We start from the raw sequence: 26,788 nt of genomic DNA on the forward strand, positions 1-26,788 counted from the left end.
TCACCTGTCACGTGTCCCCTGTGCTTTGGGAAAACTCGGCCTCTGCGCTTCATAGTCCCGGGATGTGAAGAGCACGAGAGCACGCACTTTCTTACAGTCACTGTTCTAGCTTATAGGAGAAGCTTAGCTACAGCTAGCAGTGCATACAGATAAACTCGATTACAGTTTTTCCTTAAATGATTGTATTAAGTGCTCCCAACATCACCAAAGCCACCTCTAGAGCAGCTGCGAGAACCTGCTTGCTAAATCTTATTTTTTTCTTTGTAACATGGCCAGCTCAGGCCTTGTCTCTTTGCCCCGGAACTGATTAGTAACCTTTGTATTACTGTCTGGCTTGTTTTTCAGTTTTGCTATTGCTAGAAATAAGGCATTGATGTGCCAACCATAATAATTTTCTTACTAAGATAAGAGTTTTCAGGTGAGCAAAATTCAAAAGAAAAGATAGGGAAAAGATCTGCAGGTAGAAGGGAAACAGAGCAACACAGCAGCTAAAAGGCGGGCTGGAAGAAGTAAGAGCAATGTACCAGGACACTGAAACAAAACAGAAGCCAAATGTTACACATCTGAAGACAGAGTGTAAATTTCAAATTATTCAGGCACTCAGAAAAATTGAATCCTGTGTAGACAGCGAGTGTACAAATTACACATCTTGTTTCAGGACACTAAAGAGTCCAATGCTGCTTGTTCTAAAATACCTACAAGCAGGTTTTAAAGTTACATTTTAGCTGTAGTTCTTTTATCCTATCTTACCTTTACAAAGTATTGGGCTTCCCAAACTAGTTAAATTTTCACACACTGTCCCAGCTAACAAAAATTAAAAGCTGAAGTAGTAAAGGGTAAAAAACAAATAAATACAGTTTGGTAGGAGTAAAACAGCAGCCACGGTTAATCAGATGTAGCAGACTGGAAATCCTCTTATACTTCTGTCTTGAAAACAAGGGAACAGGAAGTCTCAGAAATTATATAACAGCTAAATGAGAAGCACTATTAGGAATTGTATTAGAGATATTGCTATGTCTTTTTCAATTAGAGCTAAGATGTGATTAAATTTCTAAATTGGTCTTTTGCCCTCAAATTAAAGATAGAAACCGAAAAGTCTAATAGAGAACAGAATTGCTTACTAGATCTCTTATTTTGGAAAATTAGAAATATTTTTTTATCTAGAGCTGAAAAGTGAGTCAAAAATAACTATGAGAACTCATTTATAAAATTGCATGACTTAAGCATGAGGACAGAAGAGAATCAAATAATAATATATTCATATTTTATTTTTAAAACAAGAATCTAGCAGCTGAAATCACACAATTATTCAAATCAAACTAGTATTTCATCACCTCTTGATTATTGCAGGACAGATAATACATTTTATCGTTGGAGAATTTTCTCTTGTACAAGTCTTTTTTCTTGTAGAAGGCTACAGTATTGTCTAGAAAAAAGTTCACAGATTGATTTAAATTGATCTGACTTGTTATTTTTAAGCTTTGTGATTAATAAAAATTCATTTGATATGAAATGACTTCCTTTCTTCAACACTGTTTGGTGTGCATTGAAACAGGATATATAAACATTTTATTAAGTGGGCTGAATAGCTTTCAAGTGTTGCTGAACTTTCAGTAAATACTCCTGTAGTCTCTGCTATAATGCCATTTTATAATAACTTCCTACAACAATAAGTGACTCCCTAAAGGTCTGTTTACCCCACCCACATTAACAGAACAATAGAGACAGATATTTCCTCTCTTTTGGCAAAAGTGTATTAGTTTTGATAGAATGCTAAACTATGCCAAGATTCTCTATTGTTCTGTTTATATACTGATAAGCACAGGAAATAATGTTTGGAACCACATTATTGGTGATAAAAAGGCAGGATTTTTAAAACTTAACAGTACAAATTAAATAAAAGCAATAGAAATGAAGAACTTTAGGAAGTTATTTGAACTATTGTATGGGCTTATTAAATTACAACTTAAGTATTTTCTTAAGTAATATTTTTTGTTATACACATGGATGGAAAAATACATTCAAAACTAAACCAAAAAGATTTTCTTCTGAAAATTTCTTCTAAAGCAAACGGATTCAGGTAATGTGATAGCAAAAAAGATTGCATGTAAGCTACTTACTCACCTTTACATATAAGCTAGAGAAAGTACATTGAGGCAGACACTGGACAGTTTCAGCTAATCGCCAGTGCTTCAGTTAGTGTAACTGTTCACTTTATTCCCAAAGCAGCAAAACAAGGGAGTATTAGAGGCAGGGATAATCTCCAGAAACCAGGAAATGTTTACAGTAGAAGGAAGTCATTCACTTCCCTCTGAATGCTCCTGTATGTCCTTTAGGCTCAGCTCGAGCAGAGGTACAGGCAGGTGAAGCTAACAGTCATGCGCTGTACTTCTGATATCACATCTCAGTGCATTGGTTTTAAGACATATCCAACATATTCTCCATTGATGCACTTGAAATTAGAATACAATGTTTAAATACAAAATGAGAGAAAAAGAGGGATGAACAAGGCCAAACCAAATAGCTCCTTTTAAGATAGCAAGGACATCGAATTAGAAAGGAAGCATTTTACATATATTTTGCCCAAATGTGGCAAATAACTATTGATGTTAACGATAAGCCCATACTTTATTTAGAAGGTACTTGTTTCCAAGTCACACGGAACTGTTAGAGAATTTAAACAAAAGCCTTAGAGTGTCAGTAAAATTGAAGTGATGCATAAGCCCTGTGTGTACCGCTGCCCCTGAGAAAATTTCACCCTTGATATGGTGTAAAGTGGCATGTGTCAAATGATCTGATAGTTTTAGACAGCTTCATAGTAGATAGAAATCCACATAATAAAAGGCAACAGTAACATAGGCGCAGTTGATAGAGACAGCAGAAAAAGCAGGGTTGAACGACCGTGAAGATTAAACTGTTGTTTACTATGTTATAAGGCACACTGATGAAGCTATACGGGACACAACTTCAGAGACTGTCACTACTGTATCTGATCTACTGTTAAGTGTCACCAAATCTATCACAGTTGGCCATTTCACAGTATTAATGTTATAATACTAATAAATTTCCTCGAAGGCAGCTTCTGTGGTTAACTACTACAGTTGTAACACTGGTATTTAAGATATGCTTGTGTAGTTATGTGTAAGGTTTAAATTAATAGAAAAAGATGATTAAATAAGTACAAATTTAATTACAGAAACCAAAAAATAAGTGAATGGTAAACTCGGCAATCAGCCTATTATATTACATAGAAAAATCATAATACAAAAGACTAGAGGACAGAAAGGTAAAACTAAAACTATTCTCACATTTAAATAATCTTATAGTTAGAAAAGATCTGCTTTAGGAGAAAATAATATTTTCTCACTGTTAGTATCACACTTGGCAACCTGACAATCAGGATTATTTCAGAGACATGAATACACAATTGATAGCTCTGAAAATATACATTCAGTACTCAGCAATGGCCAAATCAAATATTAGGTATTATTAGGAAAGAGAACTGTATAAATCCATGCTGCTTCTGCAACCATTCAGGCTTGAATACTGTGCAATTCTTGTCTCCCACATTAAAACCATATGGCAGTACTGAAGCAAGTATTGGGAAAAATGAAGAATGATTAAAATTACAGAACAGCTTCATATGAAGAATGACTTAAAAGATTATGAGTCTCCAGTCTAAACAACAGATCAAAGGGAGTGATGAACATCTATCAAATGACAACTGGCACAGTGATGCTGAATGGATTTGATTGTTCTTGCTGTCCCCTAGTGCTGGTATCGGATGTCATTACAGGCAGCAAGAAAATGGCAGGTTCAAACAAAGATGAGGAGGTACTTCTTCACACATTTCATAAAGGAGCTATGAAACCCCTTGCAACAGAATATTGTGGTCATTTGAACATGGATTCAAAGAGCAACTGGACAAATCCATTCTCTTGACTGTGAACAGTTTATATTTGCATAAATGCAGGTAATAAATTTACTTTTTCATTGATGGGTATTTTAGAATGTGTAAACCATACTTAATTGTAAGCATTAGTGTAGGACATTGGTCATACTTGATTTGACAAGTACATGAGTACTTGTCCTTACAATCATTCAAAGATGCTCTTAGAAGTTTCAACAAAAAAAAAATGTACTTAGTACTGTAAATAGGAAAAATAGCTTGTCTCCATAAATGATGCCAAACTCCTTTCCTGTTATTTTACAAGTACCATTAGAGGCACAGACATCATTTCGTTCCCCATCCATTCACTTTACCAAAGACTTGAAACACTTCTTTTAAATTACTGACTAATTAAAAAACCTTTAATATTTTGTCATGAGAAATGTTAACTACAAAAAGTTTCCAAGTCTATTCCTTATTTTTTAAGTCTATAGCTTTTGTGGACTGACATCATCGTTTGTCCTTTTTAGGGCAGCCCCTTCAGGGCAACTAACCTTGTTTGATCATCAAAGCTGGCTGGGAAAGATTAGGCAGTGCTGAAAACAGGCTAAAAGAATCCGCATGGAATAGAAGAGCAGAAAGGAGCCTAGCTCTTTCTGTCCAATCCTAGAACAAAAAAGGGGTACAAAGTTCAAACATTCAACCTGTTGTAGCATATGTTGGTCAGTAAAATAGTTTTGATTTGTTTTTGTTTGAATAAAACCATCAAAAATCTATTTAGAGAGAAATTCATACAGCTATTATTTCTAGTTATTTCTTGGTCCTGAAATTTATTTCTTCATTCTGAATGAGAAAGGGTTTCTGTATAAGATACATTAATTGTACATTGATTGTAAAATAAAAATATATTTTGAGCTATAATTTGCGTATTAGCCTAGAAGGTACAGTCAAGCCTTTTAGACAGCATTGTCTCTAAATCATTAACAGATACCTGCAGGACTATTATCATTAATGGGAATATTATGCAATATGTTATTGGAGTTTTATGAAAATCTATTAAGCTTTTTATTTCAATGAAAAAGAATGGCTGTTATTTTAAGGGTCTGAACATAAAAAATTGATTTCAGTGTGCATATAGCTGGATAAATTGCTTCAATATATGAATTGCTGCTGTGATTCAGATTGTCTGAATTACTTTTGCCTGTAATGAGCATAAGTGAATCAAAACCAAAGTATTCATCAAACATTCAGCAGATGATACGTAACAGAGACAGACATCTATGAATGATACATGAGATCATGAATGAATGCTATACCAGTTATATTAGTGATGACATTTTTAGAAATTTCTACCTCTGAAAGAATTAACCATAATTGTCAGCAAAGGTTGAAAATCACAGTTAGTGTGATATGGAGATACAGATAAAGTTTTTGTAATCCATGAGACCATTAATGGATCCTATTTCCTTATGACACAGACATTATTGCCATACTAAAGTAATGGCTAGACAAAGTATTACCTTCTTATTTATGCATTTATATTCCATAAATATTTTACAATGGGTACTTATACGTAGATCACACAATAAAAGGTTCACAATGTGTTTTTCCCCTTCTATTATTGCCAAAATTGCTGTCTGAAAAATGGAGATACATTCACATATAAAAAGTTGCTAGAGTACATGCACTTTTTTTTTTTTTTTTTTTTTTTTTTTTTTTTAAGAAAGGGAGGCCCCTACGAATGACTTAACATTCATGGCAAGACACTAAGGATTTCTGTGGCACTTCTCTTTACAAACATTTTCAAGTGCTATAGGAGTGTTAAACTTTTAATGATCACTTACTATTTAGGCAACAATTCTGTTATCTGTGGCCCACACTTTTCGAAATGCTACTCAGCCCATTCTTAGCATGTATTCAGTTTTTGATTAGGAAAGACAACAATTAGAATTAATATGCAGGGAAAAAAATATTTGTTTGAGTAAGCTTTAGTCTTAAAAAAAAAAAAAAAAAAAAAAAAGGCTTGCTGTCATCAGCCAATTTTTGCTAGTGCTTGCCAAGCTCCTAATTTCGATACATGGATTTTAACAGCTTTGCTGTCATGCATATCCCTGTTTTCACAGCACACGTTTTATTTGGTACTGCCATCCTTACTGCATATATTCCAAGACTAACAACAATGGAAGCAGAAATCTGAGCCCATCCTGACAAACGTAAGATGCTTCTGGCAGTGTAATGGCCATTGTCTGCAATTGCTCTGACAGACCACTGAGTTCAGACAGTGCATCATACATGCTTAAATTATGAACAAGTTCCACTGATGTAAGGATATTTCTAAATCCAGAGTATTTGGCACAGGCCTTGGCTTTTAAGACTAGTCCAGGGAAGGATTCAGTGAAGGGCCTGAAAGGCTCTAAAGTAATTCCAGACAGCCTTGAAATAACCCTGCCTTGAAACTAACCAGTGAATATCTAAAAGTCTCTGCAACATTTACTAGCATATCACTACATAGTCAACACATCCGCACAGCTGTTTTTGATTTTAAGAAGTATATATCAAATAAATTTGTGAATACATATGTAGATTACTAGTCTCATTCACAACAGATTTTGTGGCACCAAAATGTTTTGTGTTTACTGCACCATTAAGTGAACAGGAACAATATATCTTCAGACAAAAGATACCACCAGATTGGAAGATTTCATACTGGAATAGGGGAAATAGTTAAAAAGAAAAAAATCAGAAAAAAACACACCTTTGCATTTATGCAGGCCTTTTTCGCTATCTTAGAGTAATTAATAAAAACAGGAAGATATTATTTTGCAGATTGGAAATTAAGTATGTATCTTAACACTTAAAAGTGACTCATGATAGAGGATATCAGCTTTTGGTGATGCACCTTGAAATACATTACGGTGATAAAACTTTCAGAAAGTCTTAGCACCTACTTGTTTCATACTGAGCAGCCAATATGAATGTTTTTGTATTTGTTTTCAGTATTGTGCAAAATCACATGGGTGAAAATTGCAAAATACACCACTGTCAAGCAGAAGTTCCTTTTATTGAAATATCTATTTCACTATTAACTTTATACAAAACTCAGCTAGCATGTTGTTAGATTAGTTTCAGCCAAAGTTGTTGTCTTACCACTAAAGCACAACAGTAACTTAATATGTTTAGGAGCCTATCAAAAAGCCACTTATATAAAGCAATACATAGAATATAATACATTTAATAATACAGCATACAAAGTACGCCTTGATACTGCTTCCTTATCAATAATTACCAGTCCTCACCCAGGTATATAGCTGTTGCTTTCCTAACATAGCTTACTACTGAAGTGATAGCAATATGTATTTTTAATGCTAATCAGCCTCATTATACATTTCTTCAATATATATTGACCCTGAGTTTTAAAGCTGGGTTTCTAAGTTAAAATCTTGACATAATTATCAATGATTTTTTTTCACTGGCTTCAGTGTAGCCACAGTTTTACTAATATTTTCAGTAATTAGTTTATATTCTCAGATTTAAACCAAAAGAAAACAGTAAATAAAATATAGTTCATTTCTGTTTTTACTGAAAACTGGTGGGTACGTGTATTTCTACATTTCACATCATTGCATTTACCTTGTGAATTTAAATGATTAATCTAGATACTGGCTATCAGCCTGCAGCAACACATCCATAAATGGTCTTTTGGTTTTAGCTCAAATCTGATTAAGCTACAAAGATGATAAGACACTAAATAACAGGACTTGACAGAATAACAGGTTTGTTATGCATATTTATATTTTTACAAAAAGCCTTAAAGTACAAAAGTACAAGTGTAGTATACAAATAAATATGGTAAAATGACAGCAGTACTTCATTGCTTAGGAGTGATTTAACTCTCCTATAAAAGACTTCTGAGCATCGATATCAGATTGGCCAAGTTTCTCGGGTTTCCAGCCAGGGATGAACTCATATCACTTCCACAAAGTGAAGTGAATGTGAATTTCATAGAATGCTTCTCAGAACAGGAAATGCCATTTTTTAAGTTGCACTGCTGCACATAGGCATATCACGATTTTACAATCTATTTTTAAATAGCTAGTAACAGTTTTAATATATATCTAGTTTTGCCTGTATTTTTCTTTCATACTCCTACTTTCTTAATGTATACTTCCCTTCGAGATCTCTTTAGCTTAAGTTGTGAAGGACCTGTGATGAACATTCACAAACATGTTAAAGCCTAGGTACCACTTCTGACCACTCGAATGAGCATCTCTGTGCCCAGAGTCTCCACTGAGCAAAATATTTGATACGCAATTAAAAAATTAAAGCCTGAGAATTAATTACATACCTATGCTTTAATCAAACTCTCATCTCTAAACAGTCACACTGAAATTAAGATTATAGGAGAGAAGAGGATACTTAGCTGAAACTACTTTCCTTTGATATGTTGAGTATGTAGCTAATTTATGGTGTATTTGTCACAAGGTTGGATAGTTTTTATCCTCAGCAGTATTCATGATGGCATGCATAGACCCTTCTTCTCCATGCAGTGGCAAAAAAAGAGAGCAGTGTTCATTCCTACCTTACAGTCCGAGAATTCCCAAGATGGGTAGACATGCACGTACAGATAATATATCTTGAAGAAAGTTTTTCCAAGTGAGAGACTTTTCTCTCTAAATCTTTGTTTACGTTCACATTATACGTGACTTCCAGCAGTAAATGAAAAGAACAACTAATAAAAAAGAGATTGAAGAAGGACATCTGTCTGAGTCTGTGACTGAAGAACAACCCTTTCACAGACAGCATTATGTTTCAAAGCTTTTACAGTACTTAATGATTTGTAAAAATGTGAGTAGAAGCCTAGACAGAGATTTGTAGATCTCAGCAACAGAAATGGTCTACAGAAAAAACACTGATATTTCTTGAGACTGAGTAAAATAAGCTTTGGCTGTGGCAGATATATCCACCTTTTCAATTCGTAACAAGCTTTAACACCCCATCCAGCAAAACAACATTAAATCATAACTGCTTGTCCCTTGTGTCTGTTGTCAGCACACATCATCAGAGGGGCAGTGGGGGAAGGTTCTCTCCAACCACCTAGTCTGATCAAAGTAAAATAAAATTTATTCTGACATCCAGCGTATGTGCAATGTTTCAGTCCTGCATACATGCTGTTTGGACAAGTATATATACTAGCAAGTTAATACCCTGGTCAAAGTAAAGCCCTGCATTCACCATAAAAAGGAATTTGGGATGAGTGCTTAGAGTTACTTTAGCTTTAAGGGAGTCAACTAGAAAGTCTGCTTTTACCGAGAATTAAAACAAGATTCACATACCTAGGGTCTCAAAAGTGTTCAGAGAGGAAACAACTGCTACTACTGAATACAGCAGTAGTACTGAAAAACTAGTTTGTCAAGCAGATGAAAAATATTACCAAACCCTCCAAGATACAATTACTGTAGTGTCAGCAAAAACAAAGTAACCATCAGCCTGGAAGTGCAGGGCTGAATTATCTGTCAAATAAGATTGAGCTGATAAAGGAACCCAGATCCATCCAGGAAATTGTTTAAAATTCCAGACAATGAGACCAAGGAAAGGAAAATTGACTTTTCTGTGCATCCCATGGCAAATTAAGTCTACCTGGCCAAACAAATTTGCCTTTTATTTTTTCTTCTATTAATCAGGCTGCTTCTCTGAAGGACAAATAAATGTTCTCTGGGCATATATAAAAAACAGACTTTATTAATGTTGCATAGAGGAGTTGAAATCTTGATGTCAAATCTGCTCTATAGCCATCCTTAAGAGATCTTGATATGAAGGCAGTGGCTTGGGGCGCTGTGCTGAAGGGCCCAATAGTCTGACATCAGTGCAGATTCTGAAATCAGTGCTACCTGAATCAGCCAACTTGAGCTATCAAGATGATCATGATTATCTTATTTTATCCTCCAAGCTGCTCTGAAGATTAGAAGAGGAGAACACATGCATGGCTGAAATGAATGCATCCATCTCCCTTAACAGTTGATAGAGAAGGGGTCTAGAAGACATTCTGGTCCTGGAGTAAAAAGGGTAGCACTTCCTATTAATAGCCAAGGGAAGAGTAAGTCTTGCTTAACCACATTCTTGAAAAAGAGTCTCTAGAACATTGTCCTGAATTTCCTGCTTGTGATATTATGCTTGAAATGACTTAGTCTGCTTTCCAACATGTTCAAGAACCTGGGCAGACTGGTAGCAGAGTATCTGATGCCTGATATAGTATTGCTCAGGAGGACAGGCACAGCTCCAAGATTCTCAAGTCACCCAAGAACAACTTCTAGCTAAGAAAGAAAGCATCTGCTCCCAAGACCTTGGAGAATGGGTAATTAGAAGAAATGTCCAATAATAATATTGCCCGGACTCAGCCACCAAGAGTCAGTACTTCTTGCAGCAAAATTTCACTGAAGAACCAGTGAAAGAATAAGCTATTCCCTACCACTTTGGCATGCATTGGATTTTCAAGCTGCATTTGGTACGATGTTCCAGCTCACATCCCTTTATAATGTCTGTTCAGAATGAAGGCTAAAGAATCTCTTCCTGTATAATTGTTTTACTCTGGGAACAAAGGAGCCAAGAAAATTGCTTAAGAAATAAGGAGGAGGTGAATGAACACACTGCCATCTCTACTGCATCAAATGAGGCTTGCAGGATCATTCTAGATGACATATGACCCTAATTAGTACGAGTGTCAAACTTCTGGCAAAAACCTTGAGGCAGTAATCTGATAAAGGTCACCAGATGGTCAAAGATCTTGTGAATATCGTTTGAGAAGAACACGAAGAAGTTCCAAATGTGGAATTGAACTGAGAGTCAAGTTTTTTATGGAGCAGAAGAGGCTTAGGAGTCCTTAGAAAAGCAGCCTTGGAAGGTACTGATGAAGCACCAACGCATTGTCAAGATAAAATCAAGACCACAGGAAGACCAGTTTCTGAAGGACATGAACATATGCCAAGGATCTTGAGACTAGCAGCAATGTCAACAGGAGACAAAGCCCGAACTGCAACAGATTGTGTTAGGCCTCTCTGGAAAACAGGAAGCACAATGCTGCAGGTGTGACCAGCCTCTCCAATTGCTACAATGGTCATGGAGCTGGTCCACTCCCAAGGTCTCGCTCAGGAATCAGAGGATCAGATATGGGGGATTGTCTTTGTCTGGAGTGCATCCATTCTACCTGAACAGAGTTATCTGAATGCTCAGTAAATTAAAAAAACAACTCAGATCATGGTCAATGTTATGCTAGTAGTTACGATAAAATAAGATACGTGCTTTTTTTTTTTTTTTTAATCTAACTTGGAACTGATATAACCGTTCTTTTCCAAATCTAAATAAAATTTGATCATAACAGATTGGTCTCAAAACACCTTCCAGATTTTTTTTCACACCTCCCCAAACTCTTATGCAGGTTACACAATCACAAAAGGAATCAGTATGGAAGAGTATAAATGACACAGCAAATACATGATGCAGTAAGAAATCTGTTAATGATGTAAACTTAAACGAAGTTCTTCTCTGATACAGTGTTTGAGCTAGGCGTGTTAAGCATCTGTCATTGCTACCTCAGTCATGCTAATTGAGTGTAAGTGCAGAGATATTATAATGTAAACTTCTCAGTTTCATTGACCAACTCTGGTAAAACCTATTGCGGTATCCCATTCTCTTTCCAGGTCCTTTCCTCAGGTTGTAGTTTATTAATTCAAACAAAACCTCCAAAGCAATATAAGGACACTACTAAATGCATTACCTTTGTGTTTACTGGTCAATTATTATTCTTTCATTATGAGAAATATCAAACAGGTGCACGACTGATTGTTTCTACCTCATTACTTTGTACCCAAGTATGTTTGGCACATTTAAGCTATAAATAAGCACATAAAAATTGGTCAACTGCAGAAAATATTCTTGCATTACCTACAGACTCAGAATTTCTAAAATTTCTGTAACATACCCTCATTTTTGCTTACATAGCCAATTAACACAGGTTTTAAAAAATGGGGGAGGGAGAGCTTTTTATGATTGACTTATCTTTGCTGTTTGGGTAAACCTCAAAGTGATTAGCCGTATTTTCTAAAGGCTGCTATTTACTCTGAGTCATAAAGAGCATCACCTGTGAAAAATGAACATCCTGGAAATATTTAAGCACGTTTTCATATCCAACTATTCTTCCTCCTCTTAATGCCACGTAATTCCTAAAGGTAGTAAGTGCTAGTTTTGAGCACAAAACAGTTAAGCTTACTGATCAGAGTGACGCATCTGTTCCTTTATCTTGTCAAACTGCTGAGTCTGCTTTACCTACTTTTATTTGCCTTTGACAACTAGATACAATCCCTCAATATTTGGAAATAATCATGTTGTACCATTATAAGACAAGAGTAGACAAAAACAGCAAAACCCATTGCAGTGACAAAAGCATTTCAAGTCTATATGGTGTGCTGTTTCTGATATGGTAAATTCAGGCTCTAAGTTACCTTAAGCCCAAAGTAAGCAATGGGTATGCTACTTTCAATAAGCTGTGAATGATGAAAGGGAGTGAGAGCTTCAGTTAAAGTGCTAAAAGCTGGTTAATAATCACAATTGTACACAGTACTGATTATAAACACTAAAATGTTTCTATTGGATTACAGAAGAAGAGAAGTAACTTTTAGCTAAATGTGTAGATTTTAAAATAAATAGGCAAGGTTACCAAGAAATCAGAGTGCTTTCACTGCATGTCATAACTTCATGGACAATTTGTAAGGCCCAGGTTATGTATGATGAACACCCTGGTCTTTACAAATATTAAAAAAAAACTCAGAAATGCTGCCACAGTGCTTAGGTTTCAGAAGACAGACATTAAACACATACTTTTATATCATTTTAAACCAGACAATTTCTGTCTCCAACACACAATTTATTTCTGCCTTTTTTTTTTTTTTTTTTTACATAGCTGAATTCCTTCTGTGGTTAGAAGAACAAAAGACTTCAATATAAATAAGAGAGTTAGCTTAATTGCATAATCTGGCTATTTTTTAATCTCATGTTCAATATCCAAAAAAAGTTACTAAGTCATCCTTACAAGATTGTTACATTTCTCCTCCTTTTATGAGAAAAATGTTGCATTTACATGTTATCTCCAGAGATTCATTTACAAAGATTCTTCTACTAGACTAACATTATTTTTAATACTAAAATCAATTTAATTTCCAAATATTTTAAAATTCAGGATGATAAGAAAATTTATGTTAATATCTCAATGTTTACTATTGCAGATAATATCAATTTTACTATTCAAGACATAAGATACTGTACATATTTCAACACAGTAACTATCAAGTCACTCTCATCCAGATATCTGCAGCCTGATACTTCAAGTCAAAGATTACATTTTTATTTATGAACAAAACAGTGAATAAGTTTACCATTTTCTTTCAGGCCCAAGCTTTTACTTACTGCTCTCTTATGGTAAGTATAGTGTATGATGAGCCTATGAATATATTAAGGACTGCAAAGGTTTTATATATATAGCTGAATGAAATAATATGGCCAAACAGAATAGTTAAGTGTATAGTCAAGCATGTGCTGAAACACTGGCCAGCCTCTGAGAGGTATAACTCAGCATAGTTTCTTTACTAAGTTGTTTTATGCCTGCTGACAATCTAATGTAATTTTAGGTACTTAACTGAATTCAAATTAATGTTAATTAATTAAGGATCTGTCTTCATGATTTAGGGTGAATAAAATGGATATCTGAAAGACACAGGAAACAAGAGAAGCTGACTGAATAATTCAGCTCACTTTTTTTCCTTCTCCCTCCAATAAATGACCTGACTTGGATTGATTTTGATCTTTATGAGAATATATTTATGAATCTGATACTCATGTGTTAAGTCAGACTTCTTTGGAAAACTGACCCAGCTAGTTAGATTTAATCTTTAGCACTACTAATGAGCAGATTCCATAAAATGCCTCTATTTAAATTCAAGACAGAAATTTCAATTAACAAGTTAAGAAATGAATTACCACAGAAATATTACTAGGCATTCCTAGGTTTAATGCTATTTCACTGGAATGGTAACTTTTATAATAAAAGACGGTTCAGAATAACATAAAATAAATTCTTATAGAGAGATGATATATGTCTAGAAAGTCACCTATTTTGTGTTATTACTTTTCAATTTTGCTAATATCATAAGTTGACAAATTGTACTTGAATAATCAGTTTTTAAAAAGTGATGTTTGGCAAAAATTTCATAGCTGACAAATTTCTGCATTTTTACTGTCAAAAATTATGCTATCCCACTGTTCTCCAGATGAGCTCATGTAAAAAACCAGCATCATATATAATTATGCAGTTCACTGGTATCTTAAAGACAGAATTTTGATAGCTGTTTGTTGAACTTTGATAACCCATTCTCATTATTTTTATTTATGAAATGAATATCCAAATTCACTGCTAGCTTGGGAAAAAAATTCAGCCAACAACTTCTATTGATTTAAATCTTCTAAACAACTTCTGAAAAAAATCTAAAGAAATTTTTATAAGTTATACATATTGGATAGAAATGATATTTTTAAAAGTTATGCAATTCCATTAAAACTTTTCCTAAAGCTAATAAAGTGTTAGACTGTTAGTGCGATTTGAAGGAATATATGGGTTATACATGGCCTGACTGTGTTGTCTGAGCATCAGCATCAATGTGTTCTGCCTATAAAATGTTACAAATCATTGTTTATTGACAATTTCACCTTTAAACTGGGAATGGGGGTATGACCAAAGCACATTTCAGCTGTAGTGGTGCATATCATTACATGATTATTTGGGGATGCATGTGTTGGGTCAATTCGAGAATTGCTCAAGTTTGTTCAGATTTGAGGGACTGATTGCTGAGATTTACCAAAGAAAGCAGTAGATGTATTTTGGATACAGTACCAGAAGCAAGCTTGCTTCTCCTCTTAACAAAATCAAAAATACAGGCACCAGAAGAAACTTTTGAGGCTAGATAAAGCTTTGTGTCCTTCTAGTTTCTTAAGAGTTAAAGATTTTAATTAGGTTGTAAAATATTTCTACTACACACTAACTTTTCCTCAAGTCAGTCAATACTGAGCTACAGTTTGGAATCTGTCATTGCATTGTTATCTATGATATTTTCTGACTCAGGAAATGTGAAATCTTACCTAATAATGGTACATCGCACCATCTCCAGATTTCTAGTGCTCTCACCCATGCTTTTTAACCTGACAAGTGCTATATCCAGTAGAGACATCTTATTGTACAAGGAACATTCTTTTTTACTATTGCTTTCCTTACAGTTTTCTTTGTCATGTGCCTCTTTTGGCAAATCAAATGAAAATATGTAATTTGCTATAATTTGGTATTTTCTGTCATATAACAACAATTATCATTTTGTGACTTACTGTTTGTTACTTACCTTTGAAACCAAATGCTTTGCTTACTAAGTAATGCAATTGGACCTGTCTCTCTTTTCCACCCTTAAACATGCCAAATATATCAACATCCCCTCCTGCAGGTGTAGTAACATCATGCGTAATAAATACACTTCCACAAGAAGCCTCTTTTCTTTGTATTTTCTGGGGCAGGGGAGGCCTTCACTTAATAGATACATCTCAGTATCCTAAAGTCACTTGCTTCCATCACGTCTCATTGCCTATGAACCACTGCAGATGTCTCTCTAAAGAGAAGTCAAGACATAAGTATCCTAGTAGTGGTATCAGCCCCATAACAGATATTCTACGATCCCCCCGCTTCAAAAGGATAGCACATTACACACACAAATTTGAGATCATCCAGACAGTGCCAATTACAGTATGAATATCATCTAGGCAACTGACAGACCATGGAAAGGTAAATTAGCACAAACTGAACACATTCTTGTATTTAGGCATGCTTCAGCCTCTAGCTGCAAGTGCTCAGTAAGCTGGGGCATGTGTTTTGAGGGTTTACCAAACAGAGCAGCCACAACATTTGCCTCTATACAAATGTACAATGGTAATACATAATGCTGGCATTTCTCCAAGTATTCATTCAAGTTTTGTTAAGCCTTTATTTTCCCTGAGTGAACCACACTTGCATGTGTGTACACGTGTTTGCTTGGAGGTGTAATATTTCTTTCATTTTCTTCACTAAATGATTACGGTTGTAATAATGCAATTTATTCAAACTGATGTAAAACTGATATCAAAGTCAGAGGTACACATGAGCTGTTACTGCCTGCACAACCTTAATTGTCTGTATATTAATTTACTAACTAATTTGTCAAAGGAACTGTAATATTTAGAAACAAAATAATGAAACATCTTAATCAATGACATATCTACACTTTCACAAAGCTTTTCAAAACTGTATTTACAGTACAGTAGGAATTCATCCAAATGTATTGTTTACATGCAATTTGCAAAATGTATGGCAACAGTCTGATCCACCTCTCTGACTAGAGACATTAACTTCCTCATGGATACAAACCAAAGAAAAACAGATATGCAATGACTTATTAGCTTCAACACAATATATGTCCTGTGTTCCCACCCTTTTGTCCACGCTCTACACTATACCAGTAGTCAGGTAGTAGAAACCTGTTCCTGGAACAATGCATCAATTTAATTCTTCAATTATATACAAGAATTTCTAAGCAAATTTTCCCAGGTTATGATCAGAAAGCCAAACTATTTAAATCAAATGTATGGCTTAAATGTCTTTCTTCCAATTGCAAAGGACACTGTTTAAAAAACTTCATGCATCTAAGTCTGTTATTAAAAGTAAAGCACAACTCTAACAGATGCAGTTTGGCCAACACAAAAGTTCAGACTTCAGCAAAGCTATTAACCATATCTTGAGACAGCTTTGTCACAGAAATACACAAAAAGGAGAAGCCAGCAAGTACTGGTTTCTCCCATAATTTGCTGAAAAAATTACATTGTGAAAGGACCTAGAGGTCCTCTCACTTTCAAGTTAGGCACCATAATGTTCATGTCTTTCCCCATGTAAAAAAGGCAAAGATTATGTTCCTAGCATATATATACACAATTAGATCTAACTATTATTACTTTGCCGAATACAGCATGGAAGGCTTCAAAAGAAACTTGAAAGAGGGCTTCCTAGAATTTAAGCTTTGTGTGCTGATAGAAGAGAAACCACAAAATGGCTTCCTGAAGAAGTAAAAATTTGGGCAACTGTGTCCAATATTATTAGAGAAACAGATGCAAAAGTTGTCCCATGGTCAGAAACTGATCACAATTAAAACTCAGAAATATGCAAGTGGATGTGGTAAGATTTAGACGTGCTCTGGATGTGTGGGTCCAAGGAGAGAAACAGGCCAAAGGAGATGCCAAGATTACAGCCTTGAGTGAAAAGAGTCATGGTTATACTGTCTGTTCTTTCTAATTACTGCGTTTTGGAATGGAGAATAGACAATGAAAACAGTAACTTCATATTTTGAACTGTTATAGCCCAATTATTCTTTAGAAAATTACCAAACAGCAACTGGAATCATTTGTTAGTGCATATATGCAATAGCATCCATAGCCATTGTTATACACATGCAGGCATAGCATCATATGATACCTTAAGAATCAAACAAAAATCACTAAACTACCTATTTTCTTGCATTAATGAAGCTGGAAGATGACAAGAAAAAGCTACACTACCCTGAAATTTATTCCTTCATTCCAATTCAAATTAAATACCTCTTATTATTTATTGCAAGGTTTTCTGTATTTGTTTAAGGTATACTGACCTATCCATGGTAACTGACAAAATATTTCTTTATTCTTAAAATGATTCTGTTACAAGAAGAAATTATTTAGTTAATGCTCTTGTAATTAATAATGCTATCCTACTCAAACCAAGTTTTCTTTATACTGAAACTTTTCATGACTAGATTATAAACTCCTCAGGACAGAGACCTATTCATAGTTATATCCTTTTATAACAGAATATGCTAGAAACAGTATCGTTAAGGAACAAGGGTGCTACTACGGAACAATTATATTACGATAACATTTTGGAATGAATTATGAATACATTTCTTCAGGGTGTTTCTTGCAAAGACATACTACTGAAATAAAAGCTAACTATTTCATGACAAATGATCTGAAAACAAATAAATAGGGAGGTAGTGAAGTATGCTGATGTTACTAAGTTATTCAGGGTAGTAGAAATAAAGCTGGCTGAAAAGAGCTGCACACAGTCAGAGTGCACAGACAATAAAAAGGAAAATGAAATCTAATGTAGATAACACCATCAGGTACATGTGGAAAAAATTCTAGACATACCTATAAAACTATCTAGTGGACATAGCTGTTAACACTCAGGAAAGAGAGTTAGGAGCTATATAGTTAGTGCTAAGAAAACAATAGTGTTTACCTGCTTCCGTGCTCCCCTTACAAAATAAAACAAAACAAATAGAGGACAAGAATTATCAGGAATGAACTGGGTAATGAGACTGAAAGCATTATTTTGACCCAGCATAAATCCATCTGCTCTTATATCCTGACAACTCTGTGCAACTCCTGGTCTCCCAATCTCTGAAAGGACATAGTGGTGCTAAAAAGCACAAAAAAGGGTGAGGAGTACCACATAAGAATAAATGGACTAAAACTCCTCAGCTTGGAAAAGACATGACTGCAGAAAGATATAAAATCATGAACTAAAGGGAGAAGGTGACTATGGAGCAACTGTTGATTGTTTCTTCCAATACCAGAAGAATATCAAATGAAACAGCAAGCTCAAAAAAACAACTATTTCACACAACACACAGTAAAGTTGTGGAACTCCTTCCTCTAGTACACTGCAGATGCCAAAAGCCTACATGGATTAAAAAAGATGGAGGAAATTCATGGAATAAAAATCTACTGAGGACTGTTAAGAACAAGGCACCATTTCTGATTCAGAAAGTGCTAAAGCCACAGTCTGTTGCATTCAAGTTATGCTTGATGTCTTATCCTTATAATCTTCCTTAGGCACTCTCTATTGCCCACTGCTGCAAACAGACATACACTAAGATGTGATATTTTTATGAAGATTACACTATAGCTGAATTCAACAGAATCCAAACATGATGGAGCTATGCATAACAGTAAGATATGTCCCAGCCATGTAAACTTCTACATATATACCTGATTGTGGTCCAAGTAATGTTAATGACATGTGAATAAAAGTAAATGCAAGATACAATTGTGAAAGGAAATGCTGGATAAAAAGAATCACATTTCCTCTTCTGTAAACCAATTTTCAACAAGGATTCCACACAAGTATATGGCAGTAAGCCATAGCACAATTTCTTTTTTGGGAGGGGAGAGGGTGAGCAGCAGAAGAGAGCATACGGGTATTTCTAACAGAGAAAGGTGTATAACGACATCAAAGCTCCATCGATTGGATTTGCCTTTTGAAAAAATAAATCATTACTTATTTCCAACCTTCTATGTACAGAAGTTATTTGGTTTGTTCCTCCATATTGTATTTTGTGTCAGTAATGATGCTAGATGAGTTCTGCATATCCTCAACTTTTAGGCCCATATGCTGCAGCACTGCTTCCTGTTACAGTATAACTTCCCCAAAGAAAGTGCTACTTAACTGCTATTTAAGTGTAGCAAATCACATGTAATGACACTAAGTCATCTCAAGAATTCCTCATTTCAATACACCAAACAAGAAGTGTAATCACTGACACACCTAATCTGATTTCTAAACCCTAAAACAGTGCAATATTAAGTGAAAACAAGACTTGGAAAACATTTATTTAATGAGATGCCTACAGATACAGGTAGAGGTATAATCAGAATTTCAAAAGTGCTAAGCAGTTACTCACAGAAAAAAACAGGATGAATGAGCATAGGCATTTTTTCAGAATACCATTAGCTGCCTATTTTCACTGACAACAGTCTAAACACTTTCAACAGCCTGGTGCAAAATGATTATTTTGATCCATTCCAAAGGGATTAGCTGCACAAATAATCAAACGTGGTGTAGCAATGCGGTCTAATCTGTAAACATAGTTAACAAAGGCTGAAAAAAAAGTGTAGAAAATTGCTCTAATCTATAGTTACTTTTCACGTGCTTAAAAAACAACAACAAAAAACCCCCAAAACCCCAAAACCGAGAGATGGTCCTTAAAGTGAAAATACCTTGAGATCCTTTATACGTGCTGTTTCAAGCACATATTGGCAACTTTTCCGCGGTATCTCAAAACAGAAAACAAAGACCAAGGGGGAAAAAAAAGCCCCCCGTAGGAAGGGCTCCGCTTTTCTGCCCGGATGTCTCCAAACCGCTTGAGCAGCTGTCCCCACTCCAACTAACTTCAGCGCGGGCCAGCGCGCTGCTCGGCACTGCTCCTACCTCCGCGGGCTCGCAGGGGGCCAGGCCCGGGGCGGCCGCCGGCGCACAGGTCTCCGGTGCTGCGCTAGGACTGCGTTTGTTTTTAGCCTCTCTACATAAATATACTCGCACACGCACGAGGTTGCCCATCGCCCAGCATTTCTCCGCTCCCCCCGGGGCGCGGCGCGGGCCGGGGGCCGTTAAACGGGCGGGGGAGCGTGGGGCGCCCTCCCTAACGGCCGCCCTCGGGCGTGGGGCGGGGCCAGAGGCGGCGCGTGGCGCGCGGCAGGGAGCCGCCGGAGCCCCGCGGCTGGCGCCTCACGCCCCGCTCCCCCCCCCTCCCCCCCCCCCGCAGCCGTTGCAGAGCCCCGCGCGAGGGCGGCGCGCGCCCGGCAGGAACGCGCGCGCGCCGCCCTTCTTTCCCCCCCCGCCCGCCTCGCGCGCTCGGAGGGAACGACCGCTAGCGGGTGACCGTTAGCGGGTGGCCGTTAGGGCTCAACCGTCCCCCCGGCGCGCGCCGTGCGCAGCTGCGCGCGGGCAGGGCGGGCCCCCGGCTGACTGACTGGCCGGAGGGCTGTTCTTCGCCGCACTCCCACCCCCGCCGGGGCTCTGCCGGCGGCTGCTGCCGCCGGTGAGCGCTGGGAGGCGACAGCGAGTCCCTCTTGCCAGATCCGTTTGCGGGGGGAGAGAGAGAGAGAGAGAGAGAGAGACTTTTACCTTTTCTCTCTTTTCCCGTCGTTACCCACCATGCTCTGGACGCTGCCGCCCGGGGGGAAGAAGTCGGGGCTCAGCCCGGCGCCCTTCTCCTGAGGAGATGAGGGAGGCACGGCCAGGCAGGAGCTAGCGCCACCCGCTCCTTTCCCCCGTCCTCCCCCCTCGCGCTTCCCCGACCACCATGAGGGAAGAGAGAGAAGCCGCCGCCGCGTCCGCCTCCCACCGCGGAGCCAGCAAACTCCCGCAGCACTACCAGCAGCCGGACGGCGCGGCGGCTGCCCCCCTGGCGCTCCCCGGCGGCGGCGGCGGCGGCCCGGAGAGCCTGCGGAACGGCTACGTGAAGAGCTGCGCGACCCCCCTGAGGCAGGATCCCCCGAAAAGCTTCCTCTCTCTGCTGCTGCTGCCCGCCGCCGCCTCCTCCTCCTCGCGGGCTCTCCTCAGCCTGGGCGCCCTGGCTGCAGTCGTCCTCTCGCTGCTGGCCTTTCACGGCAGGGGCAGCGCCGGGGGCCAGCAGGACGGGAGCAGCTGGCGAAGCCCCCGGCCGCTGCGCGCCCTGTTGTGCCTGTCCCGCTGCCTCAGCCCCCTCTTCAGCATCGCATGTGCCTTCTTCTTCCTCACCTGCCGCCTGGCCCGGGACAAGCGCGGGGAGCACGGCGGCGGCACGACCTGCTGGTGGCTGCTGGCGCTGCCCGTTTGCTGTTTCTCGGGGGACTTCGTGGCGCTGCAGTGGCTGCTGCCTGCGGAGGGGCGCGAAGAGGAGTCCCAGGACCCCGTCGAGCTGCAGACGGCTGCAGGCAGGCTCTTGACAATGCTGGGCTCGGTGACAGCGCTGACCTTGCTGCAGAGGTCCCTGAAGCTCCGCCGGAGTCTGCTGATCTTGGTCTTCTCTAGCCTGGTCTGGCTGGTGTCGTTCACCAGCCTTAACTCGCTCCCGCCAGCCCTCAGACCGCTGTTGGCCGGCTTGGTCGGGGTGGCAGGCTGCCTCCTGGCACTCTGCGGCTGGGAGCGTGGCATCTTCTCGGCTCAGAGCCGAGGAGCGCACCACCAGCAGCACCACCCACGGCTTCCCAGCGTGGAGGAAAAAGTGCCTGTGATCAGACCCAGGAGAAGATCTAGCTGCGTATCCTTAGGGGAAGCTTCGGCCAGCTACTATGGCAGCTGCAAAATGTATAGGAGACCCTCGCTGCCTTGCATTTCCAGGGAGCAGGTAGGTTTCTCCAAAACTGGAGGGAGAAACTTTTCTGAGGAATGATAAGCGCCACTTGGTTTTCCTAACTTCTGTACATGTATGTGCTGGATGTCTGCTAACTGTCAACTCCTGTTAAAGGAATAGCGGAATATATTAGTTCCGTAGCATGTGTTAGTTCCTCAACTTGGTTCTGCAGATTCGGTATTATCCTTTGTGTCTGTATAGGAGCTAAATCATAATAATATGTTTGCAGTAGAACGGAGTGCTGGCGCGCTAGTCGTACGATCTTAAATATTTAAAAGTTGTCTTAATCCTTTCTAAAAAAAATCAGCACCTTCGGCTATCAGCTACCTTATTATTTTGATTGTTTCTTTTCCAAAGCCCACCTCCTCCGCTTCTGGCAGACTTTACGAGGGAAAGAAACCTCAGCGCTCTAGCTGCACGGCACTTCAGTTTCTTCCCACTTTCTATCGACAAAATGATTGCCAAGTGCTAAAGAAAATTCAGATTTTGAGGGATATTATTTACCAGTCTTTGGCGATGTTTGACTGGTGGTTGTCCTTCTGCCTTGCAGATTACTGTCTCCTGTTTCTCTCTTTCCCGCATACCCCTCTCTTCCTCACTCCAAATAAGTTAACATTAAGTTTCGGTTGATTTGATTTAAGAAACTTCTTTTTACTGAAGAGAGAGAACTGTTCAGTAGAGTCTGGAAAGATGCCCGAAACATTCAGTTTTCTTGAATGGAACTCTGTTGGTTTTTACCTCGTGGAAAACTTTTCAATGAGTCTTGTTTTTTGTAGTGCACAAACCCCCATGTGGGGTTGAGTTTGTTTATATTTGGGAAATTACACCTGAACTCCAGGAACATCAAGTTGTATTGCCGATGGAATTGGCCGGAGGCTGCTGGAAGTGGATAATCAGCCCGTTATAGGAGGGAGAACAAGGGGAGTGTTTTTAATAAACGTGCAAGTGAACGGTTTCTGTGAAGTGATTGTTGCTGCAGATCCCCCCATCTACTTCTGTTGTGTCTGAAATTAATGGATCCTACATGAAATTCTCTAATTCTGCTTTAACATATATTCCATAATACACCTCTTGTGATGGCCATGAAATAGCTCTGAGGAAATACAAGGTGAATCTGAAACAGTGGAGTAGTTTTCGAGTGTTTCTTGCCGGCATTTATTCTGTAGAATAATCCACCAGTAATTGTTTTTTTACCTAAAACGTTAAAGTGCAAGTATGCTGAAATAACTCATTCAATATTTTTTTAAATTATTAAATACCTACTATGAAACAAACATTAAAATATTTTAATACCAATTAAGATATGTTGGGAATATTGTATAATAACTTACTTTCTCTACTCTGTTCCCTTCTAGAGAGTAAATGCTCTTTCTCAGTCTGACATAAAAAAAAAAAATCAACAAATTTGGTGACTGCTTTCATGAACCTTTCTAGATGATAAAAGATATTTGTTCTCATGCAAATTACTAAATGCTTCCTTTGACATTCAGCTCACTTCCTAAAAGCATGTGTGTATTTCAAGTTAAGGCGTTGACTATTCTTTAAGAAGTATCATAAATGTCAGCCATAACTAAATACATGGATTTTACTGAGTGTACTTAAATCATACATGTTCATAATAAAATGTAACTGTCTGGTAGACATCCAGAATTTGATATCTTTGTTATCATTAGAAGTAAATAGAAACAAGAAAGAGATCTTAAATTTTCTACCTTATTTTCTTAGCAGTCTGTTATGCTTTACAGTAAATATTGTGCTTTATTATGCAAAGTTTAAATGGGCTTCATAGATGTATGTTCTATACAACAATTTGTGGGTGATTTTGTAAGGATAATACAGTTTAAATCCTCTGATTTCCTGTCTGTCTTTGAGAGATATCAGACATTGCAGAGCTGATAAAATGTCAATTGTTTGTGTGTGAGGAGAGAAGTAAACATACAGTGTGCAACTTTATTCGAATAAACACTAAAAGCTTTTTATGTTGTTTCCTTGAAACAGAAAGGATGTACACACTTAATGCTTTTGAGAGCATTTATGTTAATTTTCTTTAAAAATTGATTGCATGTTTTGCAGGTCTTTATGCAATATTGTAATGATTTTTTCAGTATTAATATTTAGACATAGCGAAAGCTTTGTTAAAGATCAGCGTAATACAAGGAATGTGCTATAGGTCCACTAGGGCCTGAATATTTTGATAAATGAGAGCTAAGTTACTGTAGTGATTATACTTGATGTATTTTATGTGATTATTAATGTGGATTGAACCTCTACAAGCAGGAGCAAGTAAAAACAAAGATAGATATAACTTTGAGCTACTTTCAGGGGAAAATAGGGAAATTGACCATAAATTTTCAGTCACTTGTTGGTTTGAAATTATGCCTGACTCTGTCTAGTTAAATACTATGAGAAAATCATTATATTGAGTTGACTGTTTTTTTCCACTAATTAGCTTAAACCAATAATTATAAGATATCTGCATGCATGGAGGGTGAGGGGGGAGCAGTTCCATGTATATGCAACCAGTAGTGCGCACACTGGAATCAGATGGAGCTGTCACTGTTTTCGGAGTAGAGGTAGAAACAGGCCCTATGAGCCTGATCCTGTAAATGCTTTCTGATTTGAGCAATCTATATGGTAAATATTTGAATCATTGCTTTCCGTAGCATTGCTTTAGCCATCAGTCTACAACTTCTTGCTGTGTGTGGTTTTTCTGCAGTACATATTGCTAACAATGTAGTTTGGGAGGGAAAAGTCGATTGTGTGTTTACATTTTTAAGTAGGTATATCTAAACACCATTGTAAAAATATGTAAATACCAATGCATATAGATCAGAATGTGATACAGCTAAAACTTAAACAAAAAGTTATGCAGGTGCTATTTTTTTTCTGAACTCTACTGTATTAACACTTCTTACTGAAATTTGTATGATTTTAGCAGTGAACGGGCTTTTTGCATCCTTACTGCAGTGTTCATCTTGGACCTAGGGAGGTATTGCTTATTAGTCGTATGCTTGCAGTGTTTATTGATTGGTATTACAGATTTTGTATAAGACAGTATTTTGATTACATGTGTTAATTGGATGTAAATCTGCTACTGGTATGAAAGAATTTATCTTCATTGGCCGTTAGCTCTTCATTTCTTTTTCTTTTCTTTTTCTCCATGAAAGCCAATTCGGGAATGGGAATCTAAAAGGTGCTAGTCAGTATTGCAGCTCTTGTAAATAATCCATGTCCTGAAAAACAATGTAACAAAAAAATTTTTTAACATGCAGATGAACAGGTATCTGAGAGAGACTATGTGTAGGAAGTCATACACAGGAACTTAGATGAGTCAAAAAAAAAAAAAGTATTTTCTAAAATGCATATTTTTTCCTTGCAGAAAGAATAGGTCTTTCTGATTTTTATATGTGAGGTATGTGTACAAAACAGTCTGCAGAGCTGCCTTTTTTTTTCCTAGCTACCTGACTTACTGTTCATATGTGTGGGAATGCTGGCATATTTCATGGATAACACTTTCATGTTGCACTCTGTTAATTATAGGAAGAATTGTCATGTGATCAAGCTATTAGATTAACCCCCAGATCTCCCCAATTTCAATTCCTAGCTCTCTTTCAACTTTTGTGGATTACGTTAGACAGATCAGGCCTCAATTAATCTAAAATATTTATGTAACTTAATGCAGTTTTTCATTTGCTTAGACAATCTATATCTGTTCCTACTTCCTATTTGTGAAGCAAATTATATTTCAGCAATCTTAAATCCTCATGCTGTAAGCTTTCTAGTGCAGAAGCTACCTGTTACTATGTATTTTTACAATATCTGTAGTTCACAGAAAATGACAAAGGATGTTATTAGGGAGGCTGAGCATAATTAAGAATTCTGTTAGCTAAGTTTAGCTTACCCTGGTTTTTAGATATCCAAAACTTGATTTTTGTTTTGTTTTGGACAGAAGTAGTAGGTCAAAAGAAATGTGTTTGTAAATCATTGGTGTAGCAAAGGGGCTTGAATGTTTCTTCAGGTGTGGTTAACGTTGGAGATAAGATGTAGAGGGAGAAAGGAAGGACATCATAGACAACTGCCATGGAAATGCTGGAAAAATCTTGTTGGAGGTTGAGGATGCTTTATTACAGGAGTGACCGAAGTGACAATAGGAAAGGAGTGGAGAAGCTGATGGAGGAGAAGGTTCCAATGACAGAGCGATTAACTGTGTCAAACGGAACTAACAGGATAAAGTACTAATGTTCAGCTTTGACTAGGAAGACATTTTAACTTCTACAAGAAAACTGTAGAGATTAGGAACAAAAATTTCACAGAAGAGTGTCTAGAATGACAGTGGAAGAGAATATGTCCAGACTGGTTTGTGAACAGTATGTTCTGTGAGGTTAAATATGAAAGAAAAGGAAGTTACAAGGGGTCAGGTAGGAAAAGTGTCATCTGCCAATATAACTTGTGTGTGTGTATGTATGTGCCTGCCAATATCATCCTAATAGTTGAACTTGACCAGCTGAACTGATTGAATATGGGGGGCATAAGTTGCAAATATACCAAATTCTAGCAAGTTTTATGAAGAAATAAGTAGGAAGAGACGTGGAACCCCAGAGAGGATGTCCCTAGAGAGGGCAAGTCTGCAGTGTGA

General features: G+C 37.7%; 1 protein-coding gene and 1 long non-coding RNA gene across 3 annotated transcripts in view; one reads left to right on the forward strand and one right to left on the reverse strand.

Moving 5' to 3' along the window:
* Positions 1–1,253: 1,253 nt before the first annotated feature.
* Positions 1,254–20,535, reverse strand: LOC135328518 (uncharacterized). The gene is made up of 2 exons (XR_010389503.1): positions 20,036–20,535; positions 1,254–4,555 (listed from the first exon to the last, which is right to left on the reverse strand). It is a non-coding gene; the product is annotated as an uncharacterized LOC135328518 (long non-coding RNA).
* A 149-nt stretch (positions 20,536–20,684) lies between these two features.
* Positions 20,685–26,788, forward strand: part of PDE3B (phosphodiesterase 3B) — a 95,609-nt gene continuing 89,505 nt past the window's right edge. Inside the window, exon 1 of one of the 2 annotated variants that reach the window (XM_064513063.1) lies at positions 20,685–22,146. In XM_064513063.1, the coding sequence (XP_064369133.1) occupies positions 21,121–22,146 (1,026 nt within the window). In that variant the 5' untranslated portion in view covers positions 20,685–21,120. The remainder of the gene's footprint in view (positions 22,147–26,788) is intronic. The other variant, XM_026104489.2, reaches the window with a different exon arrangement.

Source organism: Dromaius novaehollandiae, chromosome 5 (genome assembly GCF_036370855.1).
Source record: "Dromaius novaehollandiae isolate bDroNov1 chromosome 5, bDroNov1.hap1, whole genome shotgun sequence".
Lineage (NCBI taxonomy): Eukaryota > Metazoa > Chordata > Aves > Casuariiformes > Dromaiidae > Dromaius > Dromaius novaehollandiae.